The sequence below is a fragment of the Malus sylvestris genome, chromosome 9 (genome assembly GCF_916048215.2).
Source record: "Malus sylvestris chromosome 9, drMalSylv7.2, whole genome shotgun sequence".
Classification (NCBI taxonomy): Eukaryota; Viridiplantae; Streptophyta; class Magnoliopsida; order Rosales; family Rosaceae; genus Malus; species Malus sylvestris.
Genome location: NC_062268.1, coordinates 3843727 through 3863694, shown reverse-complemented (window position 1 = coordinate 3863694; position 19968 = coordinate 3843727). Strand labels below are relative to the sequence as shown.

General features: G+C 39.6%; 1 protein-coding gene, 1 long non-coding RNA gene and 1 pseudogene across 2 annotated transcripts; 1 reads left to right on the top strand and 2 right to left on the bottom strand.

Annotated features, from left to right (window-relative positions):
• Positions 1-7868: 7868 nt before the first annotated feature.
• LOC126582526 (uncharacterized mitochondrial protein AtMg00810-like) lies at positions 7869-8855 on the top strand. The gene has a single exon (XM_050246668.1). The coding sequence runs from the start codon at positions 7869-7871 to the stop codon at positions 8853-8855; it is 987 nt and encodes a 328-aa protein (XP_050102625.1).
• Positions 8856-12758: 3903 nt separating this feature from the next.
• Positions 12759-13631, bottom strand: LOC126583846 (uncharacterized; annotated as a pseudogene).
• Positions 13632-15414: 1783 nt separating this feature from the next.
• Positions 15415-17158, bottom strand: LOC126583852 (uncharacterized). The gene is made up of 3 exons (XR_007609868.1): positions 17098-17158; positions 16452-16515; positions 15415-15686 (listed from the first exon to the last, which is right to left on the bottom strand). It is a non-coding gene; the product is annotated as an uncharacterized LOC126583852 (long non-coding RNA).
• Between the last annotated feature and the right edge of the window lie 2810 nt (positions 17159-19968).

Here is a 19968-nt window from a genome sequence, read left to right as displayed (position 1 = left end):
AAACGATGCAAGGCACACAACGAGGATATGTAAACGTCTAAACGTTGTGACAACTGATAGCATCTGTGTCAATTATCAGTTTGGTTCTCTCATTTCATTGCTTTAATAGAAATTTACAATATGCCCAGAGTTTGGACAAACCAGTTAGTTTGTATGGGCTCTTATGGTTCGTAAGGGGTGTTGACTATGGTTCCTTAATCCCACATTCTTGAGACACACTTACACTACATCACACAAGCTGTTTAAAATTCCCATACTCTTTCCTTGGTTTTCTAGTTTTTAAATTTCATCTTATCTCTTGTGGTTTTAGTTAAACTAAATGGACTATCCTGTATGATGTGCCTAAGAGGAACTAGTACTGCACTTTGGGATTGGCATTCTATTTTATTCCTATTTATCTCATGCATATCTCTCTCTTTATCTTCTTACTGGCAATTTGAACTATCATTTATTGGCATGGCATTCCTTAGCTATGTGATTTCTGATCCGCTGCATGTGAACTCTGTTGCTTGGTTATTTTTAGATTTCCCTTGACAAAAAAGGGGAGTACTAATATGCTTAATGTTCATTAGATTCAGGGGGAGAATATGTTTTGTCACTCTTAATATATCTTTTGTAATTTATCTTTTGTGCTTCACTGGTAATTCGTGTCTGTGCAGATAAATGAGGTCCTCTGGAACGGTTGTTATTTTTGTGTATCGGGAATTTTGTCTAGGAAATGCCAAAGGGGGAGATTGAAAGGGTAATTAAGTTGACTATTTCCTAGCAAATGTAAAGAGTCTGTAAGTTGGCTATTTCCTAGTCTTAGGATTAATTATAACTTGCAAAGGTTGGAGCTTGCGTTAAATGAGGAGCATGATTGATCAATATTACACATCAAAGTTTTTTTCTAGTAAGAATCATTTGCATTCATATAGGATTTGTGTTCCCTATTAAAGATTGATTTGGTGTGGGATTCTAGGAGTCTATTCAAATGTACAGTCTTAAATAAGGAAGAGGTTTAATTAAGGCCAATCTTTTCGTTTATTAGGCAAAAGAGTTAACCTAGTATATAAGGGGTTGTGTTGGGAGTTTTACGGAAGACCTTTTGCATGCTAATGATATTTGTGAGATTGTTTTATAAGGTCAAGGGGGAGGAACAAAAGACTGTTAGGTTCTTAGCTTTATCTAGGTGAGAGTTTGAGAGCATAACACATCATTCATTCATCATGAACTTTGTGTAAGCTTTGCCTGTGAGGAAGATCATCAACCTACGTGAAACGGTGTTCATCCAAGAGAAGGTGAAGAGGACGTGGTCTACAAGACAAGAGTATTTGATCAAGCTTCTGTTGTGGTGTAAGAAAGTATCAATTGAGTCTTGTATTATGTCCTTAAGTTTTTAGTGAAATTGGTTGTGTGCCTTGAGGTTTTTCTCTCCTGTGTGGAGGGTTTTTTCCTCGTGTGAGATTTCGTACAAATCCTTTGGCTTTGCTTATTTACTCTTTTTATTTTTGTTGTGAAAAAATCAGGATTGAAACATATTTCAATCTTGCATATTGCATTTTAACCTTAATCCATCCAGATTTAAAATTACACTATCAAACTGATAGGTAAAGCATCCATATGAGTGACCTCTAACATTGCAGTTGAAGTGGTGAAGTACCCACTTCTTTACGTGCATAAGTTTCTGCAAGTTTCTCTACTAGAAAAGTAGTAACTGAAAGCATTGTATGATAGGGTATAGCTTGCCACATTGCTTCTGTCAACACTTATCTTCCGCCCTGAGAAATCAATTTGCCTTCCCCTTTGTATACTTTGTTCCAAACGTGGTCCTTGATTGAACAAAAAAGTTTCCGCTTATCCTTCTCTAAGCAAGTAGGAAGTCCCAAAAATCTCTCATGGCAAGGGCTAGAATTTGAATTTTCGTCTGAGAGAGAGAGAGAGAGAGAGAGAGAGAGAGAGAGAGAGAGAGGTTGCTGAGTGGACCGACCAAATTTGTAAGAGCTAGAGAAGTGTGGACTTTGCACCCCATTCTCTAGACCCACTCAAATTTGCTCTCATCCAAACAAATTGGTTTTTGATTGATGTGAATTAGGTCAGTTAATTAAAGAAGTATGTTCGATTTTTTGTGCTCGAGCTTGAGTTATTTTTCTACACAATGTCATATTTTATCTTTCTCTAATTTTTTGTTGTTGTTATAATTGATATTTGTAGGATTCATTTAAAAAAAATCAATTAAAAAAAATTTAAAATTTATAATTGGTGTATTAATAGAACACACACAATAAAATAATAAGAAAACTAATTGACAGCAACTTTTTTTTTTCACATTTCAAATTTGACAACAAAGGGTTCATATTGACTTATCAGTTAGAGTATTTTCTTACTTTCAAATTTGATTATGCGATATTCCACTTAGCCTTTGAAGATGGTTTAAAAATCCAATTGTATTCATTCAAGATTTTTAAGTTTTCCATAAGACCGGCTATTCAATTAAGGGGTGTGATATCCACACACCTCATTTTACTTCTCACACACCTTTTTAATTTACAGCAGTCAGATCAGATGAATTGAAGAAGATCAACGGACAGAAATTATCAAGGGTGTGTGAGAAATAAAATGGAGTGTGTGGATAACACACCCCTTCAATTAATATTTGATTTTACAGTATTTAAAAAAGTAAATATAAAAGATGGAATTTAAAATTACATTTCCATTTGGTGTGTTGCAACGCGTTCATGGCATGGAGGGGGATTTGTTTGTTTACTGGGATGTTTTTACTGGGCGTGTGGAAGCGTCATTTGTTGTGCCTTGGCCCGTTTGTTAGTGTGAAAACGAGATTCAGATTACAACATCATCAAATCACACTCAGTTGAACAGAATAAAATACAAGAAATAAAGACACCGAGAAATTTACGAGGTTCGGCAAAAATCATGCCTACCTCCTTGAGAGATATTGCTTTTCACTATGAGAATAACAGTACAAGTACACATGAGTTAAATCGACATAACCCAATCCCAAATCCCTTATACACCCACTCATAGAATTTTCTCAAGAGCCTCACTCTACCCCAAGAGTTCTTTCACTAGAATACTTTTCACTCTAGCTCTCTTGATTTTCTCTCAACCCTTGTTCAACCTTTCCCATAGGAGAGCCGGATGCTCTCCCCTTGGATGCTTCTATGATGCTTACTCTCTCACTTTCTAAGCATTCCTAAATGCACAAATATTGCATCTAGTTATAGGCATACACTAGCAACTATGTCAACAACCAAGACCAAAAAATCTTAAGTTCACATGACATAATTATTACCTAGCCTACCTAGCATGCACCAAAGTCTACCTAGTCTATAAAGTACAACTTTCTCCATTTGTCATTTAATGCATAGAAGAGAAAACATGCACAATAAAACATGCACAATTGTGTGCAAGCAAACACAAGGTCAAGTCTTGCTTACTTCCAACTTTGCTTGTGGCAGTCACCATGTCTTCAATTGTTGTTAACACATGACTCATAATTACTCACAAATGTATGAGCCAAACACAACATCATTTTCCTTGCTCCTTTTTTTGTTTCCAAGGTTGTTTTCCTTTCCCTCAAGTCAAGGTTTTTTACCGAGTTCCTTCATGTGGGAGTCCCACAGTGGGACTATGATTTTCGCAAATTTGGTTCCAACATTTTGTAATAAAAACCAAGTTATTCTAAAAGAGGTAAACAATACTAAAACCGTAATTGATAATGAAAACTAAATGTGATTTGGAATTTCTTTACATGAGAAGGACTCGATATAACATAACACATAACGACTCGAAATCACTAGTCTGGTTCCATTACACAAACTGCTTCCCTAACAAAACACTAGCACCCAGAAGAAGAGTCAGAGTCTACGGATGTCAAAGCCTTAATTTCTTCCAAACGCTCTCATAATTCTAAAAACTAGGTATGTCTGGCATTTGATAAAGATAATTGTGGAAAAACACATCCAAATGCTTTCAAAAACCATAGTGCTTGCTGTCTTTACCGGAATTTCACCGTAGCCAACAGTGGTCACAGAAACAACTGACAAATACAAAGCATCCTCCCAACTCAGCTTCTCCAACAAGTGAAACCCAACACAGCCTACTCCCACACACACAGCAGGTGCCGCTATTGCAAAAACGATTGTCAAACCGTTAGCATAATATTTTTACATTTTTACACTTACAAATTAATTGATATGTATTATTCCATATTTTAAACCAAAACAATATAATCAAACAAGGAGTTGTTGGAAATTCAAATCAAAACAGGTTGTAAATGGCAGCTGCTAGCTGTTAGTTTCTTTACAGGTTGTATTCACACTTGCTGCAACTGCAAAGACTAAAGTTTTCTCCATGTGCCAGCTGAAAGTGTGTTGAAAGACAGCAGCTGTGTGCTGCCATGCTGTGTGTTAGCCGAAAGGTTGTGTTTGCAAACTGGAAGGATGCAATGTATGTGTGTGCCAACTATCCAAAGTTGCTGCATGTGTTTGAAAGAGTGGAAAGATGGTAAACACCATCATTCATTGTATGTGTTGTTGTATTGTTTATCAATTTCTGTTTTGTATAAATAGGCCTTCTTGCTAGGCTTTAGTATCATCCATTCCAATCTCATTCTCATTTTCAGCTTGTAAGCTTTAAGAGTTGTAAACTCTTCTAATATTTCAAAGTGTTTGTTATCACCAAGCTTGCTACTTCTTTCCTTTTGTTTGTCCAATTTTATTGAGAGTGCAAAGTGAGAGGTGTGATAGAGTTTGTAAACTTATCACCCACATATTTTGGTGTTGAGTTAGTAAACTTCTCAATTCTAACAATTGGTATCAGAGCCAGAATACCATTCTGGCAAGTGCAGCAGTTATGGCGTCCAACTTAGTGCAGCTCCAGGTTCCCACATTGAAGAAAGAAAATTATGAAAGATGGTGCATCCAATTTAAGGCATTGTTTGGATCACAGGAGCTATGGGAAGTTGTCAGTAATGGGTATGTTGTACCCACTGCCGAGCAAGAAGCCGCATATACTGCAGAACAAAGGAACACTCTCAAGGACTTACGAAAGAAGGACCAGAAGGCGCTGTATTTTCTATACCAAGGTCTGGAAGATTCAACGTTCGAGAAGGTTGCAGAAGCAACAACAAGCAAGCAAGTATGGGACACACTCAGTACAATCTACAAAGGAGTAGATCGAGTCAAGAAAGTGAGGTTACAATCACTTCGAGCAGATTTTGAAACTGCTCACATGAATGAAGGGGAGAGCATCTCCGACTATCACTCAAGGCTCATTGTGATAGTAAATCAGATGAGGAGAAATGGCGAGAGACTCGATGAAGTACGAGTTGTGGAGAAGATACTCCGGTCACTCACATCTAAGTTTGAGCATGTGGTGACTGCCATTGAGGAATCCAAGGATTTGGAGGCGATGAGCGCAGAGGAGCTACTAGGATCCCTCCTAGTTCACGAGCAACGCATTCAGAAGAATGCAAGCCCCACAACGCTAGAGCAAGCTTTGGAGTCAAAGTTGAATATTGACAAACCAAATGGAGGTTGTGGGCAGTGGAACTCACGTCGTGGGAGTTCATCCAACCGTAGCCGAGGACGAGCCCGAGGAAGAGGTCGAGGCTATGCACAAAATCGAGGTCAGTCTCAGGAGTGGAGATCTACTTGAGGAAATGCGCATATCCAGTGTCACAACTGTAAGCAATATGGACACTATGCCAATGAATGTTCACATAAAAATGGTGAGCATGTCAACATGGCAGAATCAAGTGGAAATACTGATGAAGAACTTACAGTCTTGCTAGCACACCATGATTCCAGTAGCCAACAAGATGTTTGGTATTTGGACTCTGGTGCAAGCAATCACATGTGTGGAAAGAAGGAGTTTTTTGCCGAACTCAAAGATGGGGCCTATGGATCTGTAAGTCTTGGTGACTCCTCAAAGTTGCCAGTTGAAGGCAAAGGGAAGATCAAGATCATCCAGAAGGATGGTAGAGAATAATACATCTCCGATAACAACTACATACCAGGTATGAAGAGCAACATTCTGAGCATTGGTCAACTGCTCCAGAAAGGGTACATTATACATATGGAGAACATGCTTCTCACTCTCAGGAATGCAAGGAGAAAGCTTATTGCACGTGTTCGAATGTCAAAGAACCGGATGTTCCCGTTGAATTTGAACACAAAGAATGGAAGCTGCAACATCGGTGTAATGGAAGATGAGTCATGGAAATGGCATCTTCGATTTGGCCATCTTCATTTCAATGGCCTAAAGTTGCTGTCAAGTGGAGGAATGGTTCGTGGTCTACCCCAAATTGAAGCCACACGCCAAGTATGTGAAGGTTGTGTGCTTGGCAAGCAAGCACGACTATCGTTCCCCGTTGGTGATACATGGAGAGCAAAGGCACCACTGCAGTTGGTGCACACATATATATGTGGTCCATTGGATCATATGTCTTATGGAGGTAATAGGTATTTTATTACTTTCATTGATGATTTTAGTAGGAAGACTTGGGTTTATTTTCTCAAGGAGAAGTCGGCTGCCCTAAAAATCTTCAAGGAGTTCAAGGCACTCACAGAGGCTGAAAGCAACCACAAGCTTGTGGCTGTGAGATCAGATAGAGGTGGAGAGTACACCTCCAATGCTTTCCAAGTATACTGCAAGGAGCAAGGAATTAGGCATCAACTGACTGCTGCCTATACCCCACAGCAAAATGAGATAGCCGAAAGAAAGAATCGAACCATCCTTGACATGACAAGGTCCATGCTTAAGGAGAAGAATTTGCCAAAAGAATTGTGGGGAGAAGCTGTAGCTTGTTCGATTTATTTGTTGAATCGATGTCCAACAAAGAGTGTCAAGAGGATGACACCGCAAGAAGCTTGGAGTGGATACAAGCCGAGTGTTGCACACCTAAGAGTTTTTGGGTGTGTTGCATATGCTCAGGTTCCAGAAGCCAAGAGGAGAAAGCTCGATGATCGAGGTGAAAAGTGTGTGTTTGTGGGCTATAGTGAAGAGTCCAAGGCATACAAGCTCTACAACCCACTAACTGGCAAACTAGTGGTTAGTAGAGATGTCATCTTCAGTGAGGAAGAGGCATGGAAGTGGAACAACAAAGAAGTCAGTAAAGAGAAGATCGTCTCCACTGATTTTGAAGAACCAGAAGTTGTACCACCTGTTGAGCAACAGCCTGCTCAAACAATCACAACAACTCCAGTGCACAGAATTGCAAGGAGTGGTCCTACATCTAGTGAAGAAAGCAGCTCTTCAACTCCAGTGAGACTAAGAAGTCTCACCGAGATATATGGACAAGAAGAAGAAGAAGAAACCAACCTTTTCTGCTTGTATGCAGACCACGAGCCTCTCTCATTCAATGAAGCTGTGGAAGAAGATCGTTGGAGAATAGCCATGGAGGAGGAAATCCATGCCATCGAGAAGAATGACACTTGGGAGTTGACAAAGCTCCCACCAAATCAGAAGGCAATTGGTGTCAAGTGGGTGTACAAGATCAAACGCACTGCAGATGGAAGTGTGGATCGGTACAAATCAAGGCTTGTAGCAAAGGGCTACAAACAGAAGTATGGAGTGGACTATGATGAAGTCTATGCTCCAGTTGCAAGACTTGACACGGTAAGATTGCTAATCTCTCTTGCCTCTCATCATAAATGGAAAATTTATCAACTAGATGTCAAGTCAGTCTTCCTTAATGGAGTACTTGAGGAAGAAGTGTACGTGGAACAACCAGAAGGCTTTCAAGTACAAGGAAAAGAAGATAAGGTGTATCGTTTGAAGAAGGCTTTGTATGGCCTTAAGAAAGGATTGACAACTACCTTCACCAAAATGGATTTCAGAAATGTCCATACGAGCATTCAGTTTACATGAAGAATGGTGCAAAATGGGAGTTCTTAATTATTTGTCTCTATGTAGATGACTTGTTGTTTACAGGAAACAATGAAGCAATGTTTTGTGAGTTCAAGAAATCCATGTTCAGTGAATTCGAGATGACTGACAATGGATTAATGTCATACTTTCTTGGCATAGAGGTGAAGCAAGAAAGTGACGGTATCTACATCTCTCAACAAAAGTACATGAGAGATATATTGGAGAAATTCAATATGGATAAGTGCAATATTGTCAACACTCCAGTTGCAACTGGATTGAAGCTGTCCAAGGAAGGAGAAGGTGAGTTTGTAAACTCAACCGTGTACAAAAGCTTGGTTGGAAGCCTAAGGTACCTTACAATCACAAGACCTGATATAGTTTATGGTGTTGGACTCGTGAGTCGATACATGGAAACACCAAAGGAGTCTCATTGGCTGGCCGCCAAGAGAATTTTGAGGTATATAAGAGGTACTCTAAACTATGGTCTGTTTTATAATTTTGGTGAAGATGCAAAATTATTTGGTTATTCAGATAGTGATTGGGGAGGTGACCAAGATGAAAGGAAAAGCACAACTGGCTATGTGTTTTTTCTAGGATCAACAGCTTTCTCATGGACTTCAAAGAAGCAATCAATTGTTGCTTTGTCATCGTGTGAAGCCGAGTACGTTGCTGTAGCCTCAACAGTGTGTGAGGCAATTTGGTTAAGAAATCTGTTGAAGTCAGTGTGTCATCCACAAGTGGAATCGACTGTGATTCATGTGGATAACATGTTTGCAATCAAGCTTGCAAAGAATCCTGTTCAACATGGAAGGAGCAAGCACATTGATACCAGGTTCCATTTTCTAAGGGATCATGTAAAGCAAAAGACAATCGAACTTGTCTATTGTCACACGAAGGAACAAGTGGCAGACATCTTCACTAAGCCACTACCAGTTGAATCATTTCGGCTGCTACGTGAAATGCTAGGAATGAAGGCGTTTTGATTTGAGGAGGTGTGTTGGAAATTCAAATCAAAACAGGTTGTAAATGGCAGCTGCTAGCTGTTAGTTTCTTTACAGGTTGTATTCACACTTGCTGCAACTGCAAAGACTAAAGTTTTCTCCATGTGCCAGCTGAAAGTGTGTTGAAAGACAGCAGCTGTGTGCTGCCATGCTGTGTGCTAGCCGAAAGGTTGTGTTTGCAAACTGGAAGGATGCAATGTATGTGTGTGCCAACTATCCAAAGTTGCTGCATGTGTTTGAAAGAGTGGAAAGATGGTAAACACCATCATTCATTGTATGTGTTGTTGTATTGTTTATCAATTTCTGTTTTGTATAAATAGGCCTTCTTGCTAGGCTTTAGTATCATCCATTCCAATCCCATTCTCATTTTCAGCTTGTAAGCTTTAAGAGTTGTAAACTCTTCTAATATTTCAAAGTGTTTGTTATCACCAAGCTTGCTACTTCTTTCCTTTTGTTTGTCCAATTTTATTGAGAGTGCAAAGTGAGAGGTGTGATAGAGTTTGTAAACTTATCACCCACATATTTTGGTGTTGAGTTAGTAAACTTCTCAATTCCAACAGGAGTGACGCCCAATGCGAATTAACCAATCATCAATTAGAACAGCCAAAATTAACTTAAACAACTTAGTCAAATTGATCCATCCATCAATCGATCTCAAATTGTCAGCTTACACACCGATAAACAGTATTATAAATTTCACATTGGCTTGACTGATCGGCGACGTTGTAATTCAGGGGAGAAAGGTCGCATAAGTAACGCGAAAACCAGAGACCTTTATCAATTCTGAAATATCCGATCAGCTTCACCTCCAGTTTGGTCGACCCATAACAACCATTACCTGCCGATGAGGAGTTGGAGGAGATTATTAATTCCTTGGTGGAATCATCGCTGACGTAGGCCCTCGTGATCGCGAAGGTGACATTGAAAGTGGTCTGGTTCATCTTGGTTAAAGCCAAAAGAGGCAACGGCGTCGTGGCGAGCATCAGTTTGTCCTTCGTCTCCTCGTCCCCGTAGAACAGATCCGCTGGAGGCTCTCGTAGTACAAGTCGAGTTTGGTGTTAGGGTTTGCGAAGACCAGATTAAAGTTCCACGAGGCGGTTAAGGAATAGTAGCGGTTGGCGGTGGAAGGAGGGGTTGGGGCAAGTGGGCACGGGGACACGGCGGCCGAGTAGATGCGGAACTCGGGGGCCAAGGGTTGAGCAAGTGTTCATGCGCCGCCAGGAAGTAAAAGATTATGCTCCAGCCGCCTACGAAGAGGATTAACAAGAGGGGCTTAATTACTGCAGGCCAATGCATGGTACCAATGGTCGGATGAAGGATTCGCAGGGTTTTCTTCCATCTGATTCTGATGTGATGATTGGATTGCTGCACTTGGAACTTTTTAATAGTTATTTCTCTCATCTAATAGGGTTTTGATTTTTAGTTTATTTGGTTTTAAAGTTTTAGGTATTTGTGTTTAATAGGTATTTTTACCACCTGTAAAAGTGAGGATAAAAACATTTAATTGCAAGAGTACTAGGTTGAAAAAGGTTGAATGAATCATTTATGTTAGAATCAAATCTTAATTAATTATTCAAAAACAAAATTTGAAAAATGTTGATTTAATGACCTAAAATATTAAAAACGAATTAATTAAAAACAATTAAATAAATTGGAAAGTAAAGAAAAAAGAAAATAGTTTTGAAAATCTATTTACACACTAGGGTTATGCCGTCACCTTAACAATCTTACGTAGTTCTTCCAATTACTTATGACTTACACATGCATATTTTGAAGGTTAGATTTTCCTAAAGTATGTCCTACTTGGAACCTCTAACATAGAACGTTAATCTAACATGTAACCCGTCTGTACCGTCCAGATCAAATGTGAACATGCAAGACTTATTAAGTTTTGTGAAAACCTTTTGAAAAACCATATAACCCTTAAGACGTGTCGTCCATCCTAAGAAACTACACACATTAACCACAAGAAGCCAACGCCAATTCCAGGGACAGCCCTTCCCCAAAATTGCATCAAATTACTTTTCTAAATATCCAAATGGTGGCCAATCATCAAGACAATTAGATAGTATAAACACTTTGATTAATAATTCAAAACCTGCATGCATAACATAATAAGTAAATTGAAAAGAAACTACCTATTCTTGCTAAGGCTCGTGACATCGCCCTAGCAAACGAAACTAGTTACGAATAATCATAATACAAAATATTATTAAGAACATAAATAGAAAACACCTTGAAAATAAACTTGAATTGGCAAAAGCTCTTAAGTTAATGCGTCTCTCCAAATTGATCCCCCTCCTAATGGCTAAATAGCCTTATTTATACTATTACGAAATAAAATCCTACTAGAAAATGTCTTCCAAAAACTAGGAAACATAATAGAATAAGATAACTAGGAAATAAAAGGTTTCCTATTTAAACTGAAATTCGGACTTCTCAAAAAATCAGACTTTTGACCGACCAAATCAACTCTGATTTGGTCCCAAAATATCTCTTTTTGAAGTTTGAGACGTCCCTAACAAATCCTCAGAAGGAATCTTCCTCAAAATATGTCATCTTGACCTTCAAAATACACAAAACGTACAGAAACGTTGCGCGCTGGGTATTTATTTCATCGTCACGGTTAAACGGTTAAACGGTTTATGTATTCCTGACTTGGAACGTGTGGTCATGGAGTGTGGTGGTTCAATAGGAGCCACATGAGGCACTGGCATGAGGTCTTGAATTAATGTAGCTTGCTCATTCAGCACTGGAGATGAACCTATAATACTAGGCTGTAAAGGCATATGGGTGTTGTCAGGTTGAATTTGTGAAGGAGTAGGATCAGGTGAGGTGACATGGGTGTTGTCGGTTTGAATAGGTGAAGGTGAAGGTGAATGATTAGGTTGGGTCACATGTGGGGTGTCAGTTTGACTAGGTGAATATGTAGGATTAGGTTGGGTCACTATTCGGCGTGGGATGGCAGATGTGGTTGAAATTTGTGGTGGAGGGATATTGAGTGTTTGTATGGGAGTAGGTATCGTGGTTAAAGGAGGAGACGTGTGTAAAGGAAAATTAAATAAGAGTTCTGGTGAAGAAGTACCTTGTGTTTGAACGTTTTCAGAAGAAGATGTGAGTCATTGAAAAGGATAAAAGTCCTCATTGAACAGGACACGGCGAGACAAGTAAACTCGTTTCGTGGACAAATCCATACATTTATAGCCTTGATGAGTCAATGAATAACCTAAGAAAACACATGATTTGGATTTTTGTTGAAGTTTATTTTGTGTATAAGGCATCAACCACGGAAAACATTGACAACCAAAAATTTTTAGGGTATCATAGTTTGGTGGTTTATGAAATAACTTCTCATCAGGTGATTTGTTAGACAACACACGGGTTGGTAACCTGTTTATCAAATATGTTGCCGTACAACAAGCATCAAACCAAAACTTAGTAGTCACGTATGACTGAGAAAGCATCACAATACTAGTTTCAACAATGTGTCAGTGTTTACGCTCCGCAAGTCCATTTTGTTCTGGATGTTTAGGGCACGAAAATCTTTGAGAAATCCCATGAAGTGATAACAAATTTTGAAAGGCAATGCTTTTGTATTCACCACCTTCATCACATTGAAGGGCTTTAATTTTTAAATTGAACATATTTTCAACTTTGGCCTTAAACTGAATAAATATTTCAAAGACTTGAGATTTTTTTTTCATGGGAAAAATCCAGGAATATCTTGAGTAATCATCAACAAATAGGACATAATAACGAAAACCTTCATTGGAAATAATTGGAGAACACCAAACATCAGAATGTAGAAACTGCAAAGGACAATTGGAAACAGACGCTGACATTATGAAAGGCAACTTGGTGCTCTTTCCTAATGGACAAGACTGACAAAAGGTGACATTGGAGGTACCATGAACTGGAATCAATTTATTTGCAATTAAAAACTTTATTATTGAATTGGCAGGATGACCAAGACATGCATGCCATTTTTGAACAGAAACTCGAACCCCTACAAAGACTTGAACTGGATTTGGAAGTTGTCCACTGCCACCTGAAAACGGGTATAAGCCGTTCTCACATCTCCCTCGGAAAAGCTTCCTCCGGGTCTTGAGGTCCTTAACAAGAAAAAAATGTGGGAAGATTAATAAATAGCAGTCATTGTCTAACGTAAACTTGTGGGCAGAAATGATGCTAGTTGAGGCTTTAGGGCAGTGTAGGATGTCTTGTAAATTAAATGAGCAAGCATCAGTACTAATTTTATTAGAACTATAATGTGCAATCAAAATACCATAGTCTTTACCTACACCACCAACACCATCATTACCATTATACTCCTTCGGGTTTACCAAGTTTTGCAGATCCAGAGTGATGTGCGCATTGGCTCCTGTGTCCAGTAACCAATTGCTAGTTTGTTGTTTGTTGAGAGTAGTAGGAGACGATACCATGGCAGAGAGACGTTTGGCAGGAATGCGGCCTTCAAAAGCAGCGTTCATTCATTGATAGCAATCCAGAGCTGGATGACCAGGTTTGCCACATATCTGGCAGATAATGCACTCACCAGTGGACGCACATCGTTCCCTATTTCCAGAAGCATAGCGCTGATTGTTGTTATTACGAGGGTTGAAGCCTCGTTGATTCGACGTTCCACCACGATTGGAGGGAGAAACATCGCGCTGCCAACACCACGACCGCGACCTCCACCTCGTCCTCTTGCAGCAACAAAGGCCGTAACAGAAGCTTGTTCCACCACAGGAGTAGCATGCTCCAACATTCTTCTTTCAGAGGTCAACAATAGCGCCTCAAGAGTTGGATACGTGATAGGTGTATCACAAGCTTGAGCAGCACTGACTGTCATCTCGAAAGCAGGTCCAAGATTGTTCAACATAATCTGTACTAATTCATCGTCACTCACAGGTTGCACAGCTAGGGCAAGGTTGTCAGCTATCACATTCATGCGATCCAAATAGTCGGCCACCGAAATATCACCTTCTTTGTTTGCAGCAATTCATTCCTAAAAAATAAAATCCTATTTTGTGAAGAAAAAGCATACCGCTACTCGAGCGCTTCCCAGGTTGCTCTAGCACTTCGCTTGCTAGCCACAACAGACAAAACCGATGCAGTAAGTGAGCCATTGATCCAACTTAGGATCATTTGATCCTACTGCATCCAAGAGGTATAGGTAGGATTAACAGTTCCCACACCAGTCATGTGCTTCGGGGGACACACCAGAGTGCCATCAACATACCCCATTAAATCTCGACTTTTGAGAATATGAAGGATTTGGGCCAACCACAGTGGGTAGTTGGTCCTATCTAGCTTAATGTTTACCATAGTAGTCATGGAGAAAAAATGGATAGGTGGGATTGTTTGGGGAAACGGGATTGAATGGTTGAGAAGAAGCACCATTGTTTTCAGCAATTGGAAGCGAGGAAAAAAAAAGGATCGTTATCGTTAGACAGTAAGGCTCAATACCATGTAAAACTTAAGAACACAAAGATTTCACTTCAGTTGCATACCCCTTGAATGCGTGGGATGCATGTATTTATAACCACTTACAAATTACAATCAGGGTTTGAATTAACCCTACTTACACGGAAGATCAAAATTCAAAAGATACAAACTGAATTTACAAAGATTACAACTAGTTTCAGTTAGAAGAATAATTCAAAAGGAAGTTGTATAAACAAGGAGATAAGACTCCTAAGCACATCATGACTCTTCAAGAAGCGTTGGTTACCACCAACGGTTGACTTCGTCTAACAGATTCAAGCGTAGTATTCCCGTGTCAAATGCTTTGCTTGATATGTATGCCTAGTGTAATGTGTTGGATGAAGCATCTAGAGTCTTTCATGGGATAGTGAAAAAAAATTCGGTGTCTTGGAATACCACGCTTCAAGGGTTAGCCATGCACAAGCATGGTGAGAAGGCGCTTGAGCTATTCTCTCAAATGGTAAAAGCCCAGGTTTTGCCTGATAAATTGACCTTCATTAGGGTCTTATGTGCTTGTGCACATGTTGCCAATACGAGGCTTCAAATGAGGAGCACCGGAGTCCAAAAGCCTCCACGAGCTAGTTCCATCGAGGTGGACGACAAGGTCCGTGAGTTTACAGTTTTTTATAAATTACACCCTAAATCCGACGAAGTATATTGGTTGATTGACAGACTTCGTCTAGACTTAAAGCAATTGAATGTGTCGCCGGGAAGTATTAGCAATGGGATAGGTGGATGGACTGTGAAAGACAATATTTACTTGGTGAGCATCAACTGACTCAAACTTGGCCAGAAACACTTGTGCAAACCCCGTAATCGGAAAAAGTCCAAGGAGAAACTTTTCACCAATGTTGCTATAATATAAACTTGCATACTTGTTGATAAATACAAGGGGATCAATTGCTTGATTAGTTGTTAATGTGTATCAGTAGATTGGAATTAACCTCTCTAACAATTATCAATGCCATTCATTTTTTATAAGTGAGATGATAAGTTTGTTACTGCCCGTGTCGCACTAGTATTGACACGCCCCGACCCTAATATTCCTCGAATATCAAGATAGACACGTGTTGGCCGACACCAGAGGGTGACGAAAGCCATTAATTGATTACAAGAGAAATGATTAGGAGAAAATATTCATGAATAACATCAGAATTTAAGAGTAATTAACAAGGTTTAAGGAATTATCTAGAGTGCACAGAACACAATCTAATTCAAGATTTACAAAAAGGAAAGATCATTACAAGATATCACACAAGTGGGTGATAGATTGCTACTGGTAGGGGAATGCCTCGTACATCGAGTCGTAGTCCTCGTTTCTATGACCTGAATGGGGGCGCAAAACAAAGGTGAGTGGACCAAGTTCATACATACAATAATAATAAAACAATTATCAAGATACTAACCCCCACATTTTATATAATGAAAACTACTAATATAATAAATGATGGATTTAATCAAAAACCTAGCATGCCAAAAATATCTCAAGAGTCATATCGCGGAATAACATCGCTGAAATCAAAACAGTAAACATATCGTAAATCGTCTCGTAAACGCAATGTGCTGCTAGAAAGATCACTGAATAAATATAACTCCCGGCCCAATGCCTGCTCCGTGGTCTCTGCGCCCGTAGCCAGAGATTACCAACTCTCGGCCCAATACCTGCTCCATGTCCCTCAGCCCGTAGCTAAGGATTATTTCTCCCGGCCTAAATGCCAACACCAAATCCTCACCCCAGGCGGCCTAGTGTCTACTAGGTACGCACAAATAGTTACGCCTCTCATAAATAACCACTTCATAGTATAAATTCATCCATCGTCTATACTATAAAGAGGGGTTTCTAAAACATGTTCTAGCATCCTATCGTCATCCATCAAATAGTCTATCAGTTCATGGTTTTTGTAGAAAATACGATATATCAAAATATAGCTTAGAATAGGCTAACAATTAATTCCTCACCAAAAACACGAGACGAAATTAATAAATTCAGTAAACAGGTTTAACATAAATCGAATCATAAAATCGTAGGCATGCTAATCATTTATGTAATTAAATTATAAAATCATGTAATTTTAGAAGGGGTCCACTCACAAATATTCCTTAGCAGAAGAGTCGTGCGAATAAGGATTAAGAATTTCTCCACTATCAACTTTACCTAAGCACAAAAATGTAATAAATAAATAAAAGGATTTTCTAAAAGATTTGGGCTTGAACTAAATAAAATAGGGGATTTGGGGTTGGATGGGTTAGGGTCTAATAGATTTTAGAAACATAGGGTTTTTGGGTTAAAAGTGTTTTAGGGTGAAAATTGGTGGTTTGGGCTTAAGCCCAAACACACACACACACACCACTAGCACACATACATGCACGGCATGCATATGTATACACATGCACACATACACTTAAACACACACACACACACACGGGCTGCATAAAGGCCGGTCCTAAGGCCTCACAAAATAAAAGGCTGGGCTTAAGCCTCTTAACAAAAACCGGCCCAAGGCCCTTTGGGTCTTTAAAACAATAAAAATAAAAATAAAAAGAAACGGGATGGGGTTTTGGGCTAAGGCACAACGGGCTTAAGGCCCGTGGGGGATTCTAAACGGCCTCAGAGGCCTGGTTTGCCGAGGAAGAAGAAGGTCGGAGCTGCTACAGCTCCGGTCACCAGAAAACGGAGGTTCTAGACTCCAATCTAAGTACGAAAATGAAGACCAAGGTGAGGGGAAGAGATTGCTACCCTCAAATAGCCGTGACACGGTCGGAAGTGACCGGAAGTCCCCTCGAAGCTCACGGGTTCGTCGGAAAAATGGGTGTGCTTAACCCAACTCATTCTAAGGTACAACCTACGTAAAAAGGGAATGATTTAACTTAGAAAACACAACCAAACACCACACTAACGGAGAGAGGGAGAGATCCGTGACTTACCTAGCTGAAAAAGGGAGAGGGTTCGCTGGAGCATTTGCTCCAGTGCCGTCGAACTCACAGGAAAGAGTTCTTGGGCTCGTTGCGAGCCTCCCTTAGTGTCCGGGAGAAGATAGTGAGGCAAGAGGTTGAGAGAGATATACGGGAGAGCTTAGGGAAAGAGAGCTACGGGAGAGAGATGAAGAAGAGAGAGGTCTCGGGATTGGTGGACAGAAAGAGAGAAAATAGAGGTGAGTTTAGATGCTGCCACGTGGTAGTTTAGGGTAAAATGACAAATAATACAAATATTTGGGGGTGGTTGTAACAAGTACAATGCTTGCAAAGAGCTGGAGAAGTGTCTATGGGTATAGCAGACTCCAACTACAAAGTTACAGGTCGGTCTTGTGGATGCTTTATCGATCAGTTTGACAGGATTAGCAATGATAAATAACGATTTTAAGAACAATTAAGTGGCATAATCATGGCAAATATTGAAATATAAGCCAGATGTTGTGCTAGGATAGCACCAAACCCGTTGAAACCAACTCAATCTAACCCAATACACCCAATAACTCTCACACTCTAAAGAAACAAATAGAGAAAAAATATAGTGATTAATTTCTTCTCTATACAAAGCTCAAAGCTATTACAACAATAACACTTTGATGGAGTGAGAACTATCCAATGAAAGGAACAACAACTCCTTCTCTGAAAATGGTACTACAGCAGTACCTTCTTTCTCTCCCTCTCTTCTCTTCGGCTCCCCAATTTTTTCTGCTCTCTTTTCTATTCTTCTATCCGACTGTCTTTCTTCTCTTACAACCAAAGCAGCAATTGCTGCTCAAATTCATTAAGTCACCCCGTGACTTCTCACATGGACCAAAGAACAAAAAACCTTTAGACAAGTTCCATGTTTTCCTCCCCAAAACAAGGAAGGATGTTGTCCACCTTTTTTTATTTCTTTTGAATTGTTTTTGTTGTCCACTTGGCAACTTGGCCAATTATTCAACACCAGAAACAAAAACATAATCAGAATCACCAATCTGAATCGGATCAGAAAATACACCTATAAGTTGGATTACAAAGTTGGCATGCCCTTGACTGCCACATCGTTCCATTCGGTGGGAAAAGGTTGCAAGACAAGCGCGACAGTTGGACACCAGCCACTGCAAACAACGTAAGATTATACCTAAAATAACCAAGTTCCGAAAAACGTCATGATAAGCCAACCAACACAATTAACACACAACATCACTCCCAAACACTAGCAAGAGAACAACTCATGCCGAGCCAAATGCTCCAAAACTCCTACTGCTCAACGCCTTCTTTAAATAGGCATAATGTGAGCCAAGTTCAAACAGTGAACAAACTTGGCTACACCAACAACCTTAGTCAATATATCAGCGGGGTTGTCTTTAGTTGGAATCTTTTGGAGAATGATTTCCCCTTCACCAACAATTTCACGAACAAAGTGATAACGCACATCTATGTGCTTGGTCCTCGTATGATGAACCTGATACTTAGCCAAATAAATGGCACTCTGACTATCACAATGTACCTCTACCTGCTTCTGATCAACCCCCAAATCTCTAATAAGCCCATGTATCCAAATGGCCTCCATTATAGCTTCAACAACTGCCATATATTCAGCATTTGTAGTAGACAAGGCAACAGACGACTGCAAAATGGACCTCCAACAAACTGGCCCTTTAGCCATAGTAAACACATAGCCTGTAGTAGACTTCCTTCCATCCAGATCACCTGCATAATCTGAATCAACATAACCAACTGCAAAATGACCAATACCAGAGTCATCTCTCTCAAAGCATAAACCAACATCTCGATTACCATGGAGATATCTCAATATCCACTTAGCTGCTTGCCAGTGCTCTTTACCTGGATTATGCATATATCGACTCACCATGCCAACTGCATGAGCAATATCCGGTCTAGAGCATACCATTGCATACATCAAACTACCAACCAAACTTGCATATGGTATATTTTTCATTTGCAGCTTCTCTTTATCAGTTTTAGGACACTGTAGAGAACTCAATTTAAAATGAGGAGCCAAAGGGGTACTAACCGGTTTGGTTGAATCATGAACTCCAAACTTCCGAATCAACTTCTCAAGGTATTGTCTTTGATTCAAACTGACCAAACCCTTCTCTCTATCTCTAGTGATCTCCATGCCAAGGATCTTCTTCGCTTCACCAAGATCCTTCATCTCAAACTCATTCTTCATTTGCTTCTTCAATTTTTCAATCTCTTCAACATTTTTTGAGGCAATCAACATATCATCAACATATATCAACAAATAAATGAAAGACCCATCTTGCAACTTCTTGAAGTACACACAATGATCATATTGACTTCTAGAATAATTTTGGCCTCTCATAAATTTATCAAACCTCAAATACCATTGCCTAGGAGATTGCTTCAAGCCATAAAGTGATTTCTTCAATTTGCAAAACAAATTTTCCTTCCCTTTCACTATATACCCATCCGGTTGACACATATAAATCTCTTCATTCAAATCACCATGTAGGAAAGCCGTCTTCACATCGAGTTGCACAAGCTCAAGATCATATTGTGCAACAAGAGCTAACATAATACGAATTGAGGAGTGCTTCACAACCGGAGAAAATATTTCATTGTAGTCAATGCCCTCCTTTTGTGCATACCCTTTAGCAACTAATCTTGCTTT